This window comes from Procambarus clarkii, chromosome 19, assembly GCF_040958095.1.
Source record: "Procambarus clarkii isolate CNS0578487 chromosome 19, FALCON_Pclarkii_2.0, whole genome shotgun sequence".
NCBI classification, from domain to species: domain Eukaryota; kingdom Metazoa; phylum Arthropoda; class Malacostraca; order Decapoda; family Cambaridae; genus Procambarus; species Procambarus clarkii.
Window position 1 is genome coordinate 20,476,758 of NC_091168.1, and position 25,484 is coordinate 20,502,241.

At 44.6% G+C, this 25,484-nt stretch overlaps 1 protein-coding gene across 1 annotated transcript; it reads right to left on the bottom strand.

The window, feature by feature from the left end:
- Positions 1–515: 515 nt before the first annotated feature.
- Positions 516–22,160, bottom strand: LOC138366216 (angiotensin-converting enzyme-like). The gene is made up of 17 exons (XM_069327083.1): positions 21,970–22,160; positions 19,494–19,623; positions 17,431–17,538; positions 14,403–14,507; positions 12,562–12,669; positions 12,118–12,210; positions 11,899–12,012; positions 11,695–11,747; positions 10,665–10,809; positions 9,925–10,034; positions 8,561–8,668; positions 7,850–7,965; positions 4,800–4,944; positions 3,559–3,688; positions 3,302–3,393; positions 2,762–2,946; positions 516–939 (listed from the first exon to the last, which is right to left on the bottom strand). Exons 1-17 carry the CDS (start codon positions 22,047–22,049, stop codon positions 842–844), a joined length of 1,920 nt encoding a protein of 639 aa, XP_069183184.1. The 5' UTR covers positions 22,050–22,160; the 3' UTR covers positions 516–841.
- Positions 22,161–25,484: the final 3,324 nt, after the last annotated feature.

The following is a 25,484-nucleotide window of genomic DNA, read 5'->3' on the forward strand; positions in this document are numbered from 1 at the left end:
GTCCAATATTGGTCTGATATACGAGGTATACAAGAATCCGAATGATTCATTACATAAGTTTCTAAAGGCAGTTCTTATGTTTGCCAGCCTTGCAAACATAAGAAATTGCTGGTCTTGCTTTCCTAATGTCTCTTAGGGTCATTTGTTCCTCAGTAGTATCCTGGGTGCATCAGATACATTTGACATTGATCGCCTCTTGTCCTTTTGTTCTTGTATTGGCATCCTCGGTGATATTTATTGCTCTGAAAATCCTGCAACTCTCAGTTCTAGTGTTTACTGTGATAATGTTCTTTTAATAGTCTATTTCTCTCTTGTTCCTTCCTCGATAAAAATCCTCAGTGGATCTGATATGTTTAGATTTCGCTCGTCTTATGTGCATTAGGTTTCACATTTCCATCTCGAATGATATCCAAGACTAACTGTTTTGTGCCATAGATGGCACTACACAGTCTAACAGGCTTGGAGCTTGTCTTTAATATTTATTTAATGGTGGTAGTGAAAATAAAAAGTAGGAATGGTAGTGGTACTAGTTGTATTAATGGATAGTACACAGAAAAACCATTTTAAGCATATATTCTCAACTGTTTGGCTGAAAGGCCTTTATTAACATGTAACAGTACAGTATTAGTAGTATTTGTAACAAGTCCTAATACTGTACAACTTCGCATTTTGACTCATACTTCACCCAAGGCCAAAAAGCGTCTTGCTAGAAAATGGAAGTGGCTCACAAAATTGACATTGTCCCATTTTGTTTTGGGTCCTCTGGTAGGTTAGGATAAGGACACTTTTGTTCAACAGTTTCCTGACGTTGGGAAACCTTAGGAGGACAGGTTGATTTATGTTAGTAACTTACCAACATGTAATACAGTACTTGTAGTAGTGACAGCAGGAGCAGTAATGGTGTGCACTGTCCCTGGAGCATCCATGTACCAGCTGAACCTGAAATAATGCAGTGTTTAGAAAATAAATGCCATAAATAAGCAGTTACCAAAAATGCATAAAGTCTGGTAAACTGCAGAAATTCTTAACATTATTTTATGAAAGATACGACGCGTTCTATAATTATAACTAAATGTTGTCGATTTATGGAATTGCAATGGAATCTGCAAGAGGATCAGTGACACTATATGCCAGAAAATCAAAACCGTCATAGTGCTGCAGGAGACACTGGCATAAGGTGACTATTCCAATGTTCAATGGTTGTCTGAGGGAAGCAAAAAAATTTAGTAAATTTGTTTAAAATTTTGCCCCGAGGGGCAAGTTTATTGGGCAGCGCCACTCATCTTGTGAGTGGACATACCACCAAAGCAACATGTACAACACTCCCCAAAATAAAGAAAACCCGCTGGGTTGTTCATCCTGTCACTTGTACCCAGACACAGCTGGGACTTGCTTAACTGTCTCAAGTGAACAGCTCCTCAAACAAGAAGATTAACATCTATCAACCCTTAAAAGCTTACGTTATCTGGCGGGTGCAAAATGGGGGAATCTTTTAAGAACAGTATCAATATTTGACAAATAGTGTTTTCCTAACTCAAACAATGTGGGGTTTATATTTCACATATTATATACTACACTTTAGACTACACATATTTCTAATGTCTCTCAGGTGTTCACATTCACGTAGATAGTGATCAAGGCGGCGTCCGTTGTGAGGGGATGGTTCACCAGCTCACTTACAATGGTGCTCTTCTGGCTGTGGAAAGTCAGTACACTTGCTAAGTGCACTTGTTAAGTGCACGGACCTAAGTTTGGTAACCAGTACCCGAAACATCTTTTGTTTGGGCTCATGTGAGAGCCCCAGTCATCAGCATTCCAGGCATGTTACCCTGGTCGGGGTAGCACGTATGTGAACAGAGTTATAGCCAATAGCATCATCTCATTGTAAACTTGGAGGGAGACAAGTTCGTGCGGGAACAGTGAGGCCGCATGCTGGGCGAGCGTGGGCCTCCCGCTAGCTCCAGCACTGTTGTCATTGCAACAGCCGCCATATTAGCAAACATCTGGGGAGTCAGCCATCCTAAAGTTGCCCCAGGGCCATGCTACACCGTCTTTGATTGGTTGAGAGGGGTAGGCCGTTATGTGCCTCCCTCTCATTGGTTCTTTCGAGGAGACGCGGGATCGCCGGCGTGTTTCAAGTCATCATTCTGCTCCAGTCACCACCATAGCCTGACGTCTCTCTCTTGCCCATTCGGCCAAATTAGGCAAGTAAGTAATTATTAAAAGAAGGCACCAAACCGGGAAGGCTATGTAGCACCATCAAATGCGCAAAATAATCAGAGGGCGCTAAATATCACCAAGGATGCCAATACGAGAACAGAAACGCATAAAGAAATGTGTAAATATTTAATGTAAAAGATCTAAGAAATCTTGACAAATCTAAGAAATATCGCGTTTGCTAACCATAGGTGATTTGTAACCTTGCCACACCGCCCTCTGGATGGAGTGATGAACATAAGCAAATAAAATTATGAAAGTTACAGACCAAAAATATAAGTTGCAGAGATTAAATCCTGTACTTACGGTCGTTCTCTAACCCATTACCGATATACAGTAGACCGTATAAGTAGCCTATCGAGACGAACTTGCTTAGCTAAATAAATTTTAAAAGGTTCAGTTCCGATCTCATTGCGCCTCTAAACCTTTTCCATTATCGCCACAAGACGAGTGTCGGGTGCGTAAGAAATTAATTAAATTCATGGCACTCAGTCCTAAGACTCATTATGACAATCTTACTATTGAAGATTGTGGAGGATCTTACTATCGAGGAGGGCCCAGGAGTCACCCCATCCAACTCCATCTCCGTCTTTAATGTTGTCCTCCAACAGCCACTGCTGGAGAGGCTGGAAGTACCGCAGGAGCGGCCGAGGGTTCATGTGTCGCTCTCCCGTCATAACCTCCAGTACATCCTGCCAGGGCTTAGAGGATCCCATCGACAGCATCTTTCTGGAAACAAAAATAATATACTTGTGTTGATATATGGACGAACCTGATTGGGAATTACAACAGCGTGATATCAGCATATGATACGTGATGATGCGTGTGCTCTCATGAACCAGGGCTAGACGACAAAAACCCAATACACCACCTACGTGGAACTAGTGCTAGTGTGTGCAGCTGAAAGTCCCAAGAAGCGAAGTTACTTGTAACAGTAGACAGGAAGGATAGGAACCCCCCCCCTCCCACATTTACCTTGATCTTTCCAGTTCGATTTTAAAAATTAAAAAAAAAAATGGCATTTAACTAACAAATTAACATTTAATATATGCAATACAGTGGATACACAGGAGGTGGGTCTTACGCTAAAAGGTTCCCCGCTTCCTTTGACCCATAGAAGTCACAGGTGTGGAGCGGCCCTTCATGCCCCGCCGCCTCGCACAGCTTCTCAAGGAACTGTGGACGCGCCCTCAGGTCAAAGGTCACAGCCCACGTCACAGACGGAGGTCACGCAATACGTGAAATAGAAATATGGTCAGTGCAGTATGATTTCATGCAGTTGTTTACATGTCAGAACAAATTACTATCTGAAACGTGGTATGAAGTAACATTGTGACCTACCTGGAACTGCAGGATGGTCCTGGTGAAGTAGCGGATCATATCATAGTCGCTAGAGATGTGAAATATGGCAGGAGGATCTAGGTCCTCGTCCGTCCGGTTCACAGGTGCCTCCACCCCCAGGTACTGCTCCCTGTGTGCGAGGAGAAGCTTTCAGTGTTATAATAGTCCCGACCTGAAGTCACTAAAAGTGCCGGGCCACTCGCCTTCTTAGCAACGCTTAATAAAAGAAGGATCCGAGAGAATATGTAACAAAAACCTGACGCACGAAGAATTCATTAACAAAACCTCTGCAGAATATGACTAATTTTCAGAAAACTAAACACAGGCCTTTAGAGTCCTATATATCACTTTAGTATGCAGCACTAGCATGGAATGCAAATGAAACAAATATCTGAAAAATGATAGAGACGTAACTAGACTTTTTCTAAAGCTGAGGGACCGAGAAGGTCGAAAGAGCCCAAGGTTTCTACCTCAGAGAGTAGAAATAGCCTAAGCTACTCTATCCCTTTGAGATGTATTTTATTGTCTCAATAAACGTACTTAAACTTTAGAGATGAAGCTCACCAGGGTGGAGGCAAGGTGAACCAAGGGAGGATATAATAACATGCGTAGCATTAAGAGGAACAGGTAGGCGGGACACACAGGTAATGTTCAAAACGAGAAACGATAAGATCAGAGGAGACGGGTGAAAGCTGGAGATGCAGACGAGCCGCAGCGACGTCAGGAAAAACTTCAGAATAAGAGCCGACAGCAAATGGAACGAGCCACAAGAGGAAATCGTCGAAACAATTTCAATAAACAACTTCAAACGGAAGTTCTACTAGAAACTGATGGAATTAAAGTCATTGTATTATCTGGCTATTTCTAGAGCTTATAAACGCAACTTGGAGAATATATTATAACTATGTTTTTGACCATTAACTCTGCCATATGATAGTGGAGGTCAGAGTAATTATTCCTCTGGAACGCCTGGTATTGCCTCCATTATAGCTGTGCACACGACCCAGGATGTGGGCTTGTTATCGTTTTTTAAAGTAAAGTTGCCAAGACGCAACTAAATTAAACTTTGGCAACTATATTAAAAATTCTAACAAGCTTCACAAGATTGTCCCTTGCTTAGCTAAACGAACCATGAAGTTCAGTTCATGAACCCCATTATATGCCTCTGTAACCCTTTCCACCACCGAACCCCAACTAGTTACTTAAGCAGACACCTTAACCTTAAGCAGAAGAACACGTACTTGAGCTTCCAGTAGTTAGTGTTGTAGTCGCGTAAGTCATACTCGCCCCTGAAGGCCCTCCAGCGCCACAAGTCATTCACAAGGTGGAATGGCAAGGTCGTCACAGATAGCAGCGCCGTCCGCAACAGGAAGTTTATACTTGTCTCTGCAAACATAATTTTCGGGTATTCTACTGCTATAAGACACGTAAACAAATTTACCTTATTTTAAAACACGTGTGAAGATATCTGTCTCAATTAGAGTGGCCTTAGCCCTCCTATGATTAATAGTCCTTAATAATCTTCCTGTACTTGATAAGACTTCAACCTGAATTTGAAGATTAAAACAAACTTCATATCAGTCTCCAACGTATCCTCGTGCGACTCCACTTTACAAGAATGTTAAGCCACTAGTAAGCGCAGCGTTTCGGGTAGATCTTTAATTTAACATATAATTGGGCAGCTCCACTCGTCCTGCGAGTGGACATACTGCCATTGCAGCATGTACAACAACCCCCCCCCCAATAGGAATTAAACCCACTGGGTTGTTCATCCTGTCACTTGTACCCAGACACAGCTGGGACTTGCTTAACTGTCTCAAGTGAACAGCTCTTCAAACAAGAAGATTAACATTTGTCAACCCTTAAAATCTTATGTTATCTTCCGGGTGCAAAAAATGGCGAAAATCTTTTAAGAACAGTATCTATATTTGACAGCATATTCTAAGAATATCTTTGTAACATCTCACAGGAATGCATAAAATAACCAGGAACACAGAATGACAATAATACAGATAACAAGGCACACAGAACAATTTAACATAGTGAAACAAGGAACAATAAAAAGTTACAGTGGAACATACAACAAAAAAAAAAAAAAAAGGCTGCACAACCCAGATGGGCGCGCCAGAAGTGTCAGTAACGACAAAAGCGTACAAAGAAACAATTAAACCAAAGGTAAAAAACTAAACAAAAAAATACATATACATTGGAAACCAAAATACATTGGAACAGGAGCCAGAAACAAACACCCACACCACATACGCGCACACAAAAACACGCACCTGCGCACACAGGCACCGGAGAAAAAAAAACAAAACAAAAAAAACAAGTAAACAAAGACAAACACCCAACCACACGGACTACTCATACTTAACCGGATATTCCTGCTCCGGGAAACTTAAGCAGTAAGCCTCCCAAACAAACTGCTCGTCATCAGAGACTGGACGGCCAGGAGCGGCACAAGGCCGAAGCATTAAATTTGGGACCCCAGTGACAAAACCCCACACCTGCGGAACCCAAATAGACGAAGAGTTCCACGGGAAAGGACACACCAGGTCTTCAAAGCCACACCTCATAGGACGAGTCCCATCATACACTTCCCCGGGCGGGAAAATGACAGGGAAGGGCTTCCTTCGAGGGAGCCGGTCACACGGCTGCGCACGGGGAGGCACACCGGGCAGCGCACAAGGCCGCACATCAGCTTGCACACCAGGTCCCACATCGGGCGCCGCACAGAGCCTCACGCAGGGGGGAACTGTCCCTCGCCACCAGGAACAGGAGCAGAGGCCCCTTGGTGCACATCCTTTGTTAACACCAACACGAGGTCGCGGTCACCAGGGGCAACCGCCCACGGCAGGGAGCCACCAGCAGGAGGCGCCGGATCCAACACACGAGGCAGCACAGGGGCCACCCACAGAATCGTCATCCACATCTTTCGCATTCATCAGCCCACGCACGGGGAGGCGACTCATCCCTATCCTGACGAGAGCGCTTAGGGACAGGCAGCTGATGGTCGGAGCCGTCACCCCCCTGCAGGTGACGCCCGAGAAGAGCCTTCGGCCGGCCGCCCCAAAGCCGAGGGAGCACGACCACACAGAACGTCAGCCTCATCGACGCTGGGGATGAGGCCGCCACCCACCTAGAACACCGGAACAGAACAGGCGCGGCAGGTGGTAGAGGAGGGACCCGCACAGGCGAGGGAGCTCGCGACGACGATGATACGGCCGGAATAGAAGAGGCCCGTATGGGTGAAGAACCCTTCGGAAGCGTAGACGATGACCGTAGGGGCGGGGCCGTACCACCTCGTCCGTCAAGAGCACCACCACTCTTATCCACCGGCCCAGCAGGCGGCGGGGAAACCTCCCCACCCTCACCATCACAAGACGACAGATCCTGCACCACCAACGGAGGGAAACAATCTTCTCTAAATAAATTAACAGGAGCAGTCGCCACCCCATTAACAAGCGGCCACTTGTGCCCCTCAAGGCTACAACGAAAACATTGACGAGGCTGCCCTGCGTAGAACGCTCGCATAGTGTAGCCCGTCAAGTTTTTTTTGGAGGGAATAGGAGACTTGAGCCGCAGGCCGAGAGTCCGGGTCCCACACGAGACTCCACGCCACCTGCCGGAAGAGACAGTTCATCCGGATGGAAACTACAGTCCCAAACCGGCCAAAGCACCGTCGAAGCAAGGCCTCCGTGAACTCAAACGGCACACCATGTAGTGCCACATACGTGACGGAGCAGCACCGGTCAGAGAGTGACAGTACCACCGTCCCCAGGGAGAGGAAAGGAGCGCCCATCGTAACAGGCCAAGAAGTCCTTATAGACAGCAGTAGAGTTAAACTTTCCCATGGGTGGTAAGCAGTTGGAGCCCGTACACATCAACAACACCAACACATAGCATATCTATCAGAACATCTCAAGGGCAAGGCAAGACGCAAGTCCACAAAATTCCAGACCCACGGTCTCAGAGCGGGGAATAGGGGGGAGGGGGGACCCCCTTCAATGGCGCCGACGCAACAACACCCCTCCCACACGGAACGCCTAGCAAAGACTCGAACTGTACTTGTGGTTGGTCTCGAGGCCAGTGTTGATGTGACTATGTGCATTGAATTTTGTAACTAACTCATCAAGACCATAACTTGCTTAGCCAAATTAATTTTGGGGTTCAGTCCGAGTTCATTGTGTACTTCCCACTACCGCCCACAGGATGGGTATGGGGTACATAATAAATGAACTAAACTGGTTAGGGCAGCATTCAGAGCGGTTTTACGTTTAGCAATCCTTACCCGTGTTCTCGGGAACATCCTCCAGAAGACCGACCTTGGCCAAGTGCTTGCGTGTGGACATAGACATGGACATCAGCTCCCCGATGGCTTCGTGGAAGCCATCGTTAGCGCCGCCCCTGTAGGAGATGCGAAGATGAAGTTGGACATGGAGGAGAATTAAGAGAACTGACTGGATGGTGAGAGAGAGAGAGAGAGAGAGAGAGAGAGAGAGAGAGAGAGAGAGAGAGAGAGAGAGAGAGAGAGAGAGAGAGAGAGAGAGAGGAGGAGGAGAGAGGAGAGGAGAGGGGAAAGGGGGGGGGGGCAGAATAAGGGATGAGTAAAGGAGTGGGTGAGGGAAGGAATAGGAGACTGAAGGAGAGGGAGGAAGGAGAACGGGGTGAACAATGATAGCTGTCACAGGCAGCGAGAGATTACCAGTTCTGTCCACATTAAGCTCTGAAACAACTAGGGGAACAACCAATATACCCGATTTGACTATGAAAATTGCATGGGGGAAATCTCTATGAATGGCAATATTTCTTAAAGCATTTCACTTGTGCTCAACCCGACTCGTCTGACACAACCCCTACCCCCATATACACTTCATGTGAGGAAGATTGGCGAGGCTAGCCCTGAGCATCTGGCCTCCAACCTGAACACACACTCTCTTATTGATATAGATGACTTACCGCGTTTTCCTTACCAACTGACGAGAGGTGAGTGAGTAACTACCTGTAAGTGAGAGGCTGGTGAGCGTACTGTATAAAGTACTGAATGTGTCCCAACTCGTGGTGGATAGTGGCCAGGTGGTCAAAATTGACCTCGGTGCACATCTTGATCCTGAGAGAGAGAGCGAGTCGTCAGTCACCGTCTTATCAAGCATTTGGGATCTACTTAAGAGACCTGTAGATCTCACTCATTGTGGCTTTGTTTCCATTGATTAAATTTAGAACGCATTTTAATCACTATAAAGATTAAGTATTTTAAAAGCTCCTAACCCGTTTAATAAATACAAAGTTGCCAAGAAAAAGTATTTGCCAGGGGTCGTTAAGGAATGTAAAGATGAACTTTGTTATGCAAGACGGGGGCTGTTTAATTAATACAGCCAAGGGGGCTTTGATCTTTGTGTTGCAAATGCGGTACCGATTTTCAAGCAAAGGATTAGGTCGCAACAAGGGACTAAACTACAGTGTAGTCAAGAAAGATGGCACCAAGATAAGAGATGGGGGGTGACCGCCAGAGCGCTGGTAAAGGGTCTAACTACTATGGTAATCACTCGGCAGGTCAACTACAATTTGAATTAACCATCCCAGAAAGGCTGCATATGATTACTGGCTTCATAAAATTGCATGCACTTGATACGGTACTCAAATCATTAATGACAAAAAATTGCAGCAAGATAAACATTGTAATTTTACCAGCCGCAGTAACATTCAGCGAGGATCTTGGCTTTACATTACCATTATGATACTTTAATGGACATGGAACTGAACGAAATTGATATACGTGGCCATAGAAGGCAGAGGAGCGACATGCTGTAGTGGAGGAGGAGGATGTAGAGTTGTTAAAAGTATATCAATGCTTGTTAAAGTCTGCACTAGACACTACAATACGCTGGTATAACAATTGCTGGGTACACGAGATTCATGAAAACAGATACTCTCTGGAGACATCACCTGTGAGTGACACATACATAATGGGTGTGGGGGGTGTATGGGTCCAGTGAGAAAGATGGGCGAGTGAGGGACATGGGCGTTGATGGCTGTACCCTACCCCCCCCCCCCCCCCAAATGTTCCAATATTAACACTCATAGTTTTCATTATAAAGAAAAACGGAAGACTTTCCCCCCAAAAGGAAAAAAAAAGTCCATCTAATTCATCGTGATTCCTACGGAATCTACAAAAAATGAAACTTATTAGTAAAAAAATAAAGCCGCATAATATTTACGTTTTCTGATCATCAGCCTCGACAGGTCAAGTGCAATGCACGGGGTTCATACGTGTCTGGTCACGCAAGTGGCGAGAACTGGGATTAGCGACACAGGTCGAGAACGTTTAGAGTAACTAGTATATTAACGGAACGTGAAGGAATGTACCTAAAATCCTTGCCGTCAATGAAATCCCAAGCCGTGGGGTGGCAGGAGACATTGCGGCCATCCTGGGGCCGTTCCAGCATGGATCTCTCCCAGAAGGTGGCTGGAAGAGGCTGTAGAGAGAGAGAGAGAGTAAGGAGATGTCAGGCTCTGGGTGGGGTAAGTGCCTCTGGTGGAAGCCGAGGAAGGAGTACCTCTGGTGGATGAGAAAACTGTGAAAGAGTCAGGTCTTAGCAAGTATATTTGGTGAATTGAAGAGAATTATAGATACCAATCTGAGAATGTGGCACCGTCCGTATTCTTCACATCACACTTTGCACCAGCAAGAATTACCGAGGGCGGGAGAAGACTCATCGAAATTGATCTTAATCTGAAAGTGGATGGCAAGGAGGATGACAGAAGGATGGCCAGTGCTGACGATGGCATTCAAATTCACATCTCCGAAGACTGTGACGTCGGCAATGTACGGGACAGCATCTAAGCGATCAGCAGCACCTTCAGGAGGAACTATGGCAATGCTTGTGCCAGGCCGGTTGGGACGTAATATGACTGTTTGCATCAATTCCATGATGAAACATTGCACGTAAAATTCATTTGATAGGGGTGTTATTGTCACTATAGAAAGATACCTAAATACTTTCACCGTTTAGGTCTTCCAAACAAGAAAATTAAGCAGGGAAAATAAATTGCATATCATATATACCAAATTGAAAAGCTCTACAAATCACCCAGTCGCTCCTTACCTTGAGCCCCATGGACGTAAAGAACTCCTCTCCCATGGTAAACATTCGCTTCACAGTGTAGTTCTGTTTAAGCATGGCGCTGGTTACGTCCATGTCCGCCGCCTCAGAATACGGCGTCACCAGAGGGAATATGCTGGTCCAGAACCTGTTGGGGAAGGGAGGCACCTTTGCACTGTTAGGAGTCATGTGTAGCTGGTCAGGTACACAAACCCTACAACACCTTAACCCTGTCAGGGGGGGCAGAGGCAGCTAGGGATTAACCTACAGGTGGACTACCTAAATTATATCAGGGCAATATTTCTGGGGAGTCCTGTGTAGGAGAAAGTAATCTAATAGGACCTGATGGGAAATATCCATCCCTCAAGGCCTGTCTAGGGATGGATATTTCCTTGACCACACCAAATGAAGGAGCAGAAATGCAAAAACTCCTCATAAGGTTATATGACCATTAATGTCAAGATCCAAACATGAAGTACAGCTCCCCCATAACAATGGGAGTCATGGCCTGGGTGGCAGTTATACCCCGAGCGTCATGACTCCACAATTTGTGTTATATATTTCAAGACCTGATTTTCTTCCGCCAGTCTTTTAACAAGTTGTATTTGGGGGTTTTCTAGAGGCTGCTATATCATTCCTTTTATCAGGGTGTTAGACTTTAAAGAAGTTGTTCATGCACGAGTGTGTTCACGTGCTTATCTAGGAGTTTATTTAACTGTTTTGCTGGACTTGTCGGTTCAAGTTGAAGGGGGACTCGTGTTGGACTAGTCCCCCCTCAACGTCCATCAACACATTTGTACACATGTAAACACAGCTATAAACGTTATATTCAACTACTTAGAACCAATTCTCGAAGCAAATTACAGCCATTGTCATATTCTTAAGCATAACTGAAGTTTCCATTGTCTATTATTAAATTAAATCAGCTGAATATTAAGTTTCAGCTGGTCGCTCACATTGGTCAAGTCAGGAGGTGTGCGCCAAGTCAATGTGGAGGCATTTCACTATCATTAAATTTTAGCTAGACACTGACCTTCCCCACATGTCCCCCAGTACGCAGGCTGGCAGGTGACCTCGAGCCTTTATCTGCAAGAGGTCAAGGGGTCAACCATTAGCTTTATAGTCAAAGAATAACAAACATTTATTCCATCTGACTGCAAAATATAACATATCTTACGCGTACTGACACGCACCCAACCCTCACGATAACAGATCCACATCACACTGGAGGACTTACCTGAGGGTAGACGAGGCGAAGTCTCTTCCTGACAAAGGCGTGGATGAGACGGTAGAGAGGATCCAACTCTTTGTAGAGGTTCAGCATGTCCTCCTCGAACGTTTTCGTCTCGTACTGAAATGGTTGGAGCATGACCCGTCTGTGTGATCCGACTATCAAGGCATTGTCTCTTTACGTTAATAAGGTATTTCTCCCCTCCCCTATATGACCCCACCTTACATGCATACGAAGTTGGTCGCCATAATCGGTGTAATCATTGAGTACAGCCTTCTTGTTGGCAAGCTCCATGTACTGCAGGTAGAGCGGCCGCATCTGGTGAAGACGGTACGTATTGGTGGCTGCACCATACCAAACAGGGCAGGGTTGGGGGAGATAGAGAAAGGGGGGAGGGATAGCGAAGGATAGAGACACGATAGTAAAAAGAGTAAAACGGATAGCCATACATCTGAATCCTCTAATTTGTATGACCATAACATCACAATGCGACCATTGAATTCTTTCTCAGTCTTGCAATTATCAAAGTCATTTTGCTTCCACATCTCCCTGAACGTCATGTAGCGCCTTCAGAGTATCTACATACACCCTCATACACACAATACACAGATAATACTGAACAATACTGGCTTCACCATTATACTCTCCTCCATATTAGGCATTTCATACCTTCCTGGACACATTAGTCCTCCAGCTCTCCCAGATAAATTTGAGTTCGTCATAGTTCCTGGACTCCGCCATCTTCCTGGTCAGGTCAGGATCCAAACTGACGCAGCTCTGAAAATGGAAAAAAAAGGTTAGTGACCTCAATTACTGACTAGAAAGGAACTGGATGAAACTGGGTTATCAACTGTGAGTTAGTCTTTGGCTCTTGATAACTTATGCGGATGGGGAGAGGGAGGTGGGGGGGGGGGTGAGCTTGAAAATGCAATATGTTCATTTTTATTACGTAAAACACACACAAAGCGGGGGTTGAGCTTTGGCTCTTTGGTCCCGCCTCACAACTGCCAAAAGTATGGGTACATTTGGCATAATATGCGTTGTCAAATGCAATAAACTTGTATGTTTATGTTGGTTACAAACATAAAAAAAATTATACAAATGCACACACAAAAGCGAACACAAAAAGCGAACTTTTCTTCTACAAAGTAGAAGAAAACCAAAGCATGTAGTAGACAAAATATACAAGACAGACACAGTATAAAACACGGACATAAAGCACAGAATGAACACAGAAACACAGAACTCGAAGTATTGTAAGAATAACAATGATGTAGTTAAACCCATGGAAAAAAAACTTTATTAAACTGCCGATAATACCCGAGGACACGGGTGATAAAACCCTCCCCCCAACTCCTCCAAGCCACACCCCTCCTCCCATGCCAGCCCCAAAGCTCACAAACTTTCTCCTCTCTCTTCCCCTTCTTGCATTGTTCTTAAATGTTGTAGTTTGTTGATGTGAGCAATGTAGTCATTGTGCAAAAGATAGGGATGGAGGCGGTGCCGTGTTGCTCTCCTGTCTTGGACTACAGCTTGACGCGCACCTTTGCTTCTCCCTCCCTCCCCCTCCCCTTGTGTTGCCTCGGCGTACACCTGTCGAACTAGCTTATGAAAATGGTCCCTATGGCAGTGTCGTTAGCACTACCCTTCAACGTGCGTTCTCCCACACGTCCGGGAGGGGATTTTATAACTGTCGCTGCTGCACAGAATTTTCCTAATTGTGAAACTGGCCGACACACAACCTTTCCTACTACCAAGTTCCCTCCCTGTCCCCATCTCCCCCTTCCTCATGCAGGGAGGTGGGGGGTGCTTCCCTCCTCCCTCCCCCCAAACGAGGCGGACAGCCCACCTGCTTTCATAACTCGGTATTTCCCATTTTTAAATTTTCCCTTCATCTGTGCCTCTCAATCCTCGGTATTAAAAAGGTGGTGGTTGTGGTGTAGTGCCCATTGCCCCTCACTCCCGTACTTGTGGTGGTGCTGTCGAGTGATGATTGTTGCAGACACATATTGGATTAAACAAAATGGTACCACCGTATGGCACAACCAAAGGCAATTATTAAACTGGTACGCAAAAAGAGGGTGTGCCATAAACGCATCCCGGCTCCTGCTACTGTTTATCTTAGCGTGGAGGTTGGTTGAACAGGAGAAGAGGTAACAATATCATCCCCGTTTTTTGTTTGAAAACACGTTATTCTCACCGTTTCCCAAATAGGGGCGTGACACACCGTCAACCAGGTTACACCCACCGTTTACCCGGCTGTTCCCCCGGTTCTCTTGGCATGTACCCACACGACAAACACGTCTTATCGTCTCCTACATTGTCGTCAGCCTGGACCATCCACCACAACCCTCCTGCCCCCCTCTCCACAGTGGTACATCAACACACACTTCACTATACGTCTCGCCTGACGTTAAGCCACTTTTTATTTATTTAGTTATATACAAGACGGTACATTGGGCTGGTGAGGATACATAGCATGATATTTATAATCTTGTAAAGCAACTTGCCTTCGGTGTGAGGCAGACGGTGGCCGTGGAGTAGATGGTGGAGAGAGAGGTCAAGATACTTGTCAGGTTCTTGGAGTCCGCTGGATCTAATTGGACTGAAAATGCCTGGAAAGTAGTAATGATTACTTAGTTTTCATTTGAACATGTGAGCTATCAAATTAAAAATTATACCATTCCCCAACCTTTATTACATTATTCTTTGAAAAGATACTTATCGTATTTAAAAACCACGTAATAGATAGTTTTAATTTTACAACAGATTACTGCAAGTAACGGGTATTTTGATTTAATATAAACTCGAGAACAGATATTATAATTAAATGTTTTTAATTTATAATTGGCATCAAAACCCTTGTTCAGCCCACAGACAGTATGGAGGATCACCCGGTGATAACTATGATTTACCAGGTAGAGCTTCAGCTCTTGGTATCCTGTCTGTCCATCTATTGTGTTTATTTGTGAAAGACTCCAATATTCCCCCCCCCCTCCCCACGGCCTTGATCTGGTGTTACAGCCATCTAGAGGTGTAGCGATTTACCTGAAGGCGGCCTCTAGAGTTTTCCTAGTTTAATACCCCAGCCTAGGGCGAGGCTTATTTGTTACAGCGTGTTTCATCAGGCTCTTACTTGTAGTAGCCCGCACACCCATTACTGCAACCCGGCTGCTCCGGCCAGTCTTGCAGACTCGAATCCCACAGAAGATGGAACGATTGGGCACAGTTTCTACACTTATTACCGATGCAGTAATTCATATGGCAGACGAAGAGCAGTGGCGTCTAACAGACTGGTTGATCTGACCATAATCCAGGAGGCCGGATCAGAGACCGGGCCGTGGAGACATTAATCCACAAAAACCACTCCAAGGTCATGTTACCTTGTAACTTAAGTCTCAGTCCTTTGGTTAATTCACCTGGACACTATCAAAAAGCACAGTGGACGACATATACCCAATATATCATTGGTGCGGTGGTCACGGTACTGTGCACGTTTAGGGGTGATCCTGGACGGCATGGGTTCGAATCCTGGCCGGGTCAAAGAGTTCTTAGTGATATACGACATATGAATGAGGAACTAGTCAGAAATCTTAGTAATTCACTCACATCACACTTGGAAACTATAAGACCGCGGGTCAAATGAAAACTTAATACTAGTACTTAGTATAAACTTAATACTAGTATAAACTTAGTACTAGTCTTGTCCTCCTAATAGCGTGTCGCATTTTAACATACTTTACCCAAGGGCTAAAACTCTCGTACTAGAAAATGACAGCGGCTCGCGAAATTGACATACTGTCCCGTTTTCTGTTTGTGGGTCCTCTGTTAGGTTAGGTTAAAGCACTTTAGTGCAACAGTTCCTTGACGTTGGAGACGCGGGCGAGAACGGGTTGAATAACAGGTTATGGCTGACCTACTCCTGAGGGAGGTGGTCACCCACTGGCCCCCTAAGCCACCATCCTCCTGACGTCACCCCCGTCCAGTACTTTTATTGGCCAACGACGGCGTCAATCGTGACGTCACTGGGCAACGCGTTGTATGGTAGTTTGGGTTGTTCTGGTTTGGGGGATAATTTCCATTTTCAATGGTGAGCGTCTAAATCCAGAGAAAACTTGCAGGGTGGACTATCGTATTCCTGACAGTCCGCGATAGTGACAGGCACAGTTACAGCCCCGCTGCTCCTGTGCCAGATAAGTCCACAACGGGCTCACCGTAGCCCGTGCTACTTCGGAACCTTTGTTCCGAGTAGCTGAATCTAGCACAACAGCGACAGTGACCTAATCCCTGTGCGCTCAGGAGAGATCAGAACATGCTCTTGGGGAAAATAAACGTGGCGCTGGATACGCTTCTGTTCTGCTTCGTCTCCTTAATTTGCATCGCCAGTCAACATTGACATCGAGGATCCTGTAATATTAGTTATGTCGCTGACACTATCAATCCAAGTACTGTAGTACTCTGTTATTTTCCAAAATTTACCTTATTTCACGATTTCCTGGTCATTTACATAAATTTTCCTTCTGGTGAGGCTAGCAGGTTATAGATTACATATTCAACCTTTTCTCTGTTCTAGTTAGGTCGGTCCTCGTCTATACTGCTCTTCCTCCACGTCTTCCGGGCTCTTGTGCTTTTCTTTCTTGCGATGGTGTCGTCAACAGCATCAATGAAAATAGGTTGAGTGTTTTGTTGACCATCAATGTCTCCTCCATCATGGCTGAAGTCGCGGTCAAATCTAGTTGGTCAATCTTCTCCTCTTTGTTGCATTCCCTCTTGTATATGTTGTGTTCGTATCCATTGGTATCTAGCAACCTTGTTTTCCGTGTGTGTGTGTGGTTCCTTGTTTCCCCATTATCGGTGACAGGAAGACAGCTAGATTTATCGAGGTCCCCGCTCCAGGAGGCAACCCACAACAGCTGTCTAACTCCCATGTACCTATTTGCTGCTATGTCAATAAAGGCATCAGGTGTAAGGAAACAGACTCGTTTCTTCCCCATGTGGGAATCTAACCTGGTACCTTCTGATTGTGAATCATCTGTGCTGCACATTGTACAACAGAACGTTCCACACTATGTACTTTAACATGTATTTACTTACTATGTACTTACTCTTATGTAAGGCTTTGACACGGGTTTCTATCATCCCAATCTACTTCCCGCGTGATTTAAATCGCCTATGATTATAAGATTATCGTTATTCCGTGAGCAGCTGTAGCTGTCCCTCGAGTGATGTATATTACTGTTCCGTCAGTATCGTCATATTCCTGCCTGGGTCTTCTGGTAATTACTGGTGGGTTGTGTATATATATAGTTACCACTAGGCCTACTGTCTCTACCTGCACCTATGGGTTCTGTCAGGCTGTATTGGCATTTGTAGTGGTGACTGAAGCGTGACTAATGTAGTTTCGAGCACCTCATCCAGTTCGTTGTTTTCAAACGTTTCTGGTGAGATGGTAAATTAATCTCATTGTGATTCACTGTAACTCAACATCACCATAACTCACCATCACATAACTTATATTAACTCATCACTATAACTCACCATACGCATGGCTCTGGCGGTCTCCGGGCTAAGGTCACTACGCAGAGAGACCTGGACCTTGTTGTTCCACTCCTCCTTGAACTTCCTCACGATCAACGACCCTTCCTCCTGCAAGGTCAGGTAAGGTCAAATGAGGTCGTAAGAGGTCAGGTAAGGTCAAGTATGGTCAGATTATGTAAAAATAAATATATACTTGCCCTGTTCAGGAAAGTCAAAGGAAGGCAAGGAACACACACACACACACACACACACACACACACACACACACACACACACACACACACACACACACGAGGTGATATGACCACGACTTACAAAATATTAACAGGAATCGACCAAATTGACAAAGAAGAATTCCTAAAACCAGCAACTTGAAAAACAAGAGGACACAGATTCAAGCTAAGGAAAATAACAGTGCCGAAAAAAATATTGGAAAGTTTTCTTTTACAAACAGTGTGGTAGAAAGTTGAAACAAGTTAAGTGAGTAGGTGGTGGAGGCCAAAACCGTTTGTAGTTTCAAACTGTTATACGACAAAGAGTGCTGGGAAGACGGGACACCACGAGCGTAGCTCTCATCCTGTAATTACACTTAGGTAATTGTCATCCTGTAATTACACTTAGGTAATTGTCATCCTGTAATTACACTTAGGTAATTGTCATCCTGTAATTACACTTAGGTAATTGTCATCCTGTAATTACACTTAAATAATTACACACATTTTTTCAGTGTTAGTGCTGTCAATAAGTGGAATAGTTTAGACGTAAAAGTCGCAAAAAGACGTAAAAGACGTAAAAAGCAAACATAATTATGGAACAAAAACATTAAATGCAAACTTACACTCACAGAGTGAGTGTAAGTCCTTTGTCACACCCATTGACAAAGTCTCCGTGGCGCAGTGATAAGACACTTGCCCGGCACTTCGCAATTAAGCGATTTGACCTGGCATCGAATCCTGGCCGAGGGAGAATTGATTGGACGCCAATCCTTAACTGTAGCTTCTGTTCACCCAGCTTTAACAAGGTTGTTAAACGATTTGGCGGATCGTATTCCGGGGAAAATTAGGATTAAGGACCTGCCTGAAACGCTATGTTTGCTAGTTAGTGACTTTACAAGAATGCACGAAACAGTATAGAGAGAACTACACCAAGAGAGATTTGCAAACACCAAACATCCTTGAAAGACAAACACTCCAAGACAGGTAAACGAACACAAAAGACATCCAACGAGGAAAAGAAAGACCGAGAGAGAGAAATCGGGCACAGAAAACGGATCGACAAAGAGAAAACTGACCCAATGAGAAATGAACCCAAAGAGAAATCGGCCCCAAAGTAAACACTCACAGATATGCAGGCGATGAGTCACAATAACGAGGCTAAAGTATGATGACCAGACCCCACACTAGAAGGTGAAGGGACGACGACGTTTCGGTCCGTCCTGGACCATTCTCAAGTCGAAACGTCTAGCGTGTGGTCTGTTCATCACACACAGATAACTGCTCCAAGAGAAAACGATCCGAAAGAAAATGGGATCCAAAGAAAAGGATCCAGAAAAAACGGATACAGCGAGACAAAACAAATCAATTCAACAACTTTATTGATAAACGGCAGTACATTTATCATTCGGAAACCTAATTATAAAGTGTGTATAAATACCACATTAACTACTTAAGAGTCACAATAACAGCCTGGAACGTAGACATTGCCATTATCAGAGTCAAGAACTTAATCCAAACAACTTAAACAAATGATTTGCAATACTGACTGCACTAAACCAACCCGCTCAAAACAGTACATATATTACTTATTACTTGTAGTCATTATTTGGCTGATTAATAAGTACATATGTGGTATATGCCAAGTTATATTTTGTTTTTAAGGTAAAAACTCTTCCTATAGATTTGCTAAACATCAGTATATAGCAATCTAAACCAAAATTACATTTTAGAAACCAGGTTAAGTGACATTTAAGCAACAATTTACAAGATGATATATTGTAAAGACAAAGTGAGGTTTAACATATTGTGTTAAAACGAACAAAAAGATATTAAGGGGTCGCATCTTACTTTAATCTTCCTGTTATGGTCGGTAATGTTGGTGTTGAAGGCCCAGGTCTTGAGAATGACAGTGTTGTAGACCTTAGCGGCGGCCTCCTCGAACTCCGCCAGCAGGGCCCGGGCCTCGCCGTCCGTCGCGCTGACGAAGGTCACCTGGCGTTAGTATTGCATGGAGTATTGCACGAGAAATATGGAAGGAACAGAGACGAAGGTCTACGCTAAAAATCTGAAGGTTCGCCCCGGGATTCTTCAAGTATCGATGGAGTCACTTACCTTTTATCTGAACCTTGATTGTGGGTGATTAGTCTGAATGTTAATAAATAGTTTGCGAGCTCCAAAGCGCTACGAGGTCGTCCTTATCATAAGGTTACGAGCTCCGAAGCGCTACGAGGTCGTTCTCATCATAAGGTTACGAGCTCAGAAGCGCTACGAGGTTATTCTTATCATAAGGTTACGAGCTCAGAAGCGCTACGAGGTCGTCCTCATCATAAGGTTACGAGCTCAGAAGCGCTACGAGGTCGTCCTTATCATCAGGTTACGAGCTCAGAAGCGCTACGAGGTCGTCCTTATCATCAGGTTACGAGCTCAGAAGCGCTACGAGGTCGTCCTCATCATAAGGTTACGAGCTCAGAAGCGCTACGAGGTCGTCCTTATCATCAGGTTACGAGCTCAGAAGCGCTACGAGGTCGTCCTCATCATAAGGTTACGAGCTCAGAAGCGCTACGAGGTCGTCCTCATCATAAGGTTACGAGCTCAGAAGCGCTACGAGGTCGTCCTCATCATAAGGTTACGAGCTCAGAAGCGCTACGAGGTCGTCCTCATCATAAGGTTACGAGCTCAGAAGCGCTACGAAGTCGTCCTCATCATAAGGTTACGAGCTCAGAAGCGCTACGAGGTCGTCCTCATCATAAGGTTACGAGCTCAGAAGCGCTACGAGGTCGTCCTCATCATAAGGTTACGAGCTCAGAAGCGCTACGAGGTCGTCCTCATCATAAGGTTACGAGCTCAGAAGCGCTACCAGGTCGTCCTCATCATAAGGTTACGAGCTCAGAAGCGCTACGAGGTCGTCCTCATCATAAGGTTACGAGCTCAGAAGCGCTACCAGGTCGTCCTCATCATAAGGTTACGAGCTCAGAAGCGCTACGAGGTCGTCCTCATCATAAGGTTACGAGCTCAGAAGCGCTACGAGGTCGTCCTCATCATAAGGTTACGAGCTCAGAAGCGCTACCAGGTCGTCCTCATCATAAGGTTACGAGCTCAGAAGCGCTACGAGGTCGTCCTCATCATAAGGCTATTATTGTTGAGGACGACCTCGTATAGCGTCTAGGAATTCGTAAACCTTGTAATATCAGGTAAAACGTACACCTGGCATCTCTTAAGTGGACGCGTAAGAGATACAGATCTCGTAAATGGCCACGTAAGAGGCCCATTAATAAAAGGACATAATTGGCTACACCAAAACTTGGCTACACCAGTGTACACCAAAGCAGCTTGAAACGGTGAAAGTAATTTTCTACAGCTTGCTGGTCCATACTAGCTACTCTCTCGCCCTCATATGGTCAGCAGAATATATGAGTGCATGAATTGGTGTGTGTGTTATGTGTGTATTCACCTAGTTGTGTTTGCGGGGGTTGAGCTTTGCTCTTTCGGCCCGCCTCTCAACTGTCAATCAACTGTTTACTATTTTTTTTTTCACCACACACCCCACACACACACACCAGGAAGCAGCCCGTGACAGCTGACTAACTCCCAGGTACCTATTTACTGCTAGGTAACAGGGGCATTCAGGGTGAAAGAAACTTTGCCCATTTGTTTCTCCTTGGTGCGGGAATCGAACCCGCGCCACAGAATTACGAGTCCTGCGCGCTATCCACCAAGCTAACAGGGTGTGTGTGTGTGTGTGTGTGTGTGCCTACAGGAACGAGCTCCTGCCTCTCAAGTTTACGTAGTAGTCTGCTGAGGAGAAGTGAGTCAAAGTCTTTAGGCACTCCAGAAATACACAATTTGTCCAACCTTCTATGTCTATTGCTATTTTGTTTATGTCATACAACTCCAGAAGGTTCGTTAGGCATGATTTCCCTTCCCTGGACCCATGTTGGTCCTTGTTTACATACCTGATCCTCTCCAGGTGTTTAACTAGTCTTATCATTATGGTCCTTTACTAGTACCTTGCAGGGGCTGCTTGTTAGTCATGCTGGTTCACCCGTCACACTCCCCCCACTTACAGGGGGTTAGTGACCTCCCTCGTGTGGGGTGGGGGTCACCCTCCACACCGCCTCGCCAGTGGCATAGATACGTGACCATACTTAATGATAACCTTACTATACAATCTCATCAACGTACAGCCAAAGGTAAACAGAACATCCTTGTATAACGTTTCCTTGTAAGTCTGCCTGGAGGAAACAAAATCCACGTACAACAATTAGCCAAAACTAATCCACGTTACATTAAGGACTGAAACTCTTTCATGTCTAATAACACTCACCTCTCATAAGCCAGAACCCAGGAACACAACCCCGCCAACACCACCAAACACACCCTCGTCATCGTCCCGCGAGAATACATTTTCCAACCGCTTCAGCAGGACGCGACTGACCACTTGTGAACCACACAATGTACCACCTCTCAATAATAAGAGGCTCCAGCGACACACCCTCACCCTTCCGTTGCCTCGACCTCACTGACTCGTCTGCCAGGCGCCGGGTCTCCTGTCAGGCGACCTGGGTGTTGCCACATTCGTTGTTTTCCGTACTCTGTTAATGCGAAAATGTGGTACAAACTCCATGTATAATAAACCATCCTGCGGTATGTCACATATGCCTAGCTAGCTCTCTAGTCTCTTTTTTTTCCTCATGTGAATAACAATAGAAAGTATGTTGTTTATCCCCTCCCCCCCCCCCACATACACACTATACATGAGGCAGTAAACAGGTTTATCCCGGCCCAAAAGAACAAATGAGAAGCAAGAGAAGAATCCATGGCTTAATAGGGCATATTAAGGCTCAGCATTTGATTTTGAACAATGGAATTCAAAAACCAAATACAATTTTTTTTTTTTTTTTTTTTTTTTTTGAGATATATACAAGAGTTGTTACATTCTTGTACAGCCACTAGTACGCGTAGCATTTCGGGCAAGTCCTTAATCCTATGGACCCTGGAATACGATCCCCTGCCGCGAAGAATCGTTTTTTCATCCAAGTACACATTTTACTGTTGCGTTAAACAGAGGCTACAGTTAAGGAATTGCGCCCAGTAAATCCTCCCCGGCCAGGATACGAACCCATGACATAGCGCTCGCGGAACGCCAGGCGAGTGTCTTACCACTACACCACGGAGACTGCCTACACAGTCTGCCTAAATGCCTAAATAATAAAATACTGCCTGCCTAAATAATATCCAGGACTAAGGCCATAACGCGGAGAACAACGTGTCTATAGTAGAGATGCGACAAATTTCCCAGGTGAGAGTGCAGGAACTCTGTATCATCTCTCTGATTTATATACACAAATGTACATACGTGTGACACGTGAAGAGAGAAAGATACAGGTAGTGACACACCCTTGCACAAGGCCCCCTAATACACACCGTTTCAGGCATGACTTAAGGTAAAGGTTGATCAAAGGTGTGACGCGATAGACACTTAACACTAACAAGAAGGCTGGCGGACATAACAGCTATTGAAGACATTTTGCAAATGATATACGAGCTTTTATGGGACGTATAAATGAAACGAAGAAGGATAAGGTAGACAGATGTTATTAGGGAATACTTAAAATTAAGGGCGATATGGGAACATAACTAAATTGTTGAAAGTTTTGAAAATAATTGATAACTAAACAAGAGGCCGTTTATAAACTACAGCGGCTTTAACAGTACATGTAAAGTTATACATATTTAAATATTTAAATATATATAAAATTCAGACAAGTTGTTTAGGATATCCAGTGTAACTCACATAAAGTACAACAGCCTACAGGTTATCTTGAGGTTATCTTGAGATGATTTCGGGTCTTTTTAGTGTTCCCGCGGCCCGGTCCTCGACCAGGCCTCCACCCCCAGGAAGCAGCCCGTGACAGCTGACTAACACCCAGGTACCTATTTTACTGCTAGGTAACAGGGGCATAGGGTGAAAGAAACTCTGCCCATTGTTTCTCGCCGGCGCCTGGGACCGAACCCAGTACCACAGGATCACAAGTCCAGTGTGCTGTCCGCTCGGCCGACCGGCTAGTCCCTACATGACTAAGGACTGGAATATGAGGACAAAGAGCTGGGATTCAAAGACAAGAAGGGATATGAGAAAAATAAACCACAACAGCTTCAACATTATAATATAGGACAGAAAAGGAGAGAGAGAGAGAGAGAGAGAGACAGAGAGAGAGAGAGAGAGAGAGAGAGATGTTTTTTCACCCAGTAGGTGATAAACCCATTCAATCGTCTATCCACCGAAGCCATAAAAAGCCAAAACAGTACTTCATTTAATTTTAAATTTAAAGTACTTCAGTTAAAAAAATTAGCTACAAACAAAATTCTCAGGAATAATAGGGGGACCTTTGATAAGCCATTGTCCTGTTTCCGTTGATGGCTACTGGAGGTGGCGGCCCTCTGGTAAATTGAGTATAGTTTATCCTAAGATATTTATAGAAAGTGGAATTGAAGGACGTGAGAGAAAACGTTAAATTAAAAGGGTGTCTAAGATAGATTCTACAGTGGCCCGGCGTTGGCAGGGCTCCGCCGGACCCCTCCACTTGGCCAAACAATGTTAACCTCATAGAATGTTACTGTATTATATTGTTAATTTACCCAAGGTATAACTTCCACCAATGTAAGTCCCCAGTGTTAGACTTTCTGGAAGTCACCCATGATTAAATTTACCCTTTTTACCCTTACCAAGTTTAATATACAAGGTTAATCTCACGATGTTAAACTTCAAGTCATTTTAATTCAACAAGTTACAGTACCTTAATCTTGTTTGTTAACTTACAACGTTAATATTACCACAAGTTATTTTACCCAGGGAAAAAAACTTTCACCTAAGTTAATTACCCTTATTATACACTGAAAATTATATCATTTATAATCTAATTTACTAATAATTAAATTTATTTATAAACTTTAGTCGCCATAGCGTATTTAAATCACCGAGTCGAACAAGCAAAAAATATACCCCATAATCAGGCCCTGAACGACCAGTTTGCTTCTACAAACACCTCTAACGACACCATTCTTGACACAGACATTTTTTGTTTGTTTTTAGAGTTTTGTAAATATGTGTTTACGTTTTAAGACTTCCAAGACTCACAGAGCAAAGCTTACGACTCTATGATAGAATTTGGGAGTCTTTCGTCCAAGAAGATTAATGTATTTTCTTGAACTCTATAATTTGGATGCAAAGGTGATTACGAGTAGAAAGGTAAGGTAATTTATCAAGAGAAAGGTAGGATAATTATTAGGAAAAAGGTAAGGGGTAATTATTAAGAGAAAGATACGGTAATTAACACTAGCTAGGGCTGGGATATGATGACAATGAGGTGAGATATAAGGCCAGGAAAAAAAGATAAGGCAAGGTGAGGTAAGTATTAGGAGAATTATAAGGTAACTATTAGGAGAAAGATAAGGTAAGATAATTACAAGGAGAAAGGTAAGGTAAGGTAAAGCATCAACAGAAAGCGTTAAGGTGGTACAACTATATTGCATTTGTAAGGGATATGAGGCCAAGGAGCTGGGATATGAGGCCAAGGAGCTGGGATATGAGGACGAGGAGCTGGGATATGAGGCCAAGGAGCTGGGATATGAGGACGAGGAGCTGGGATATGAGGACAAGGAGCTGGGATATGAGGCCAAGGAGCTGGGATATGAGGCCAAGGAGCTGGGATATGAGGACAAGGAGCTGGGATATGAGGCCAAGGAGCTGGGATATGAGGCCAAGGAGCTGGGATATGAGGCCAAGGAGCTGGGATATGAGGACGAGGAGCTGGGATATGAGGCCAAGGAGCTGGGATA

Bases quoted from the DNA above. Each gene is read 5' to 3' on its own strand.
- LOC138366216 (XM_069327083.1), bottom strand. From the start codon at position 22,049: ATGTATTCTCGCGGGACGATGACGAGGGTGTGTTTGGTGGTGTTGGCG. The intron at 12,013-12,117 runs GTAAGGTGGGGT...CAACCATTTCAG, and splicing joins GCGACCAACTTCGTATGCAT to TACGAGACGAAAACGTTCGA. The intron at 10,035-10,664 runs GTAAGGAGCGAC...CTCTCTCTACAG, and splicing joins TTACGTCCATGGGGCTCAAG to CCTCTTCCAGCCACCTTCTG.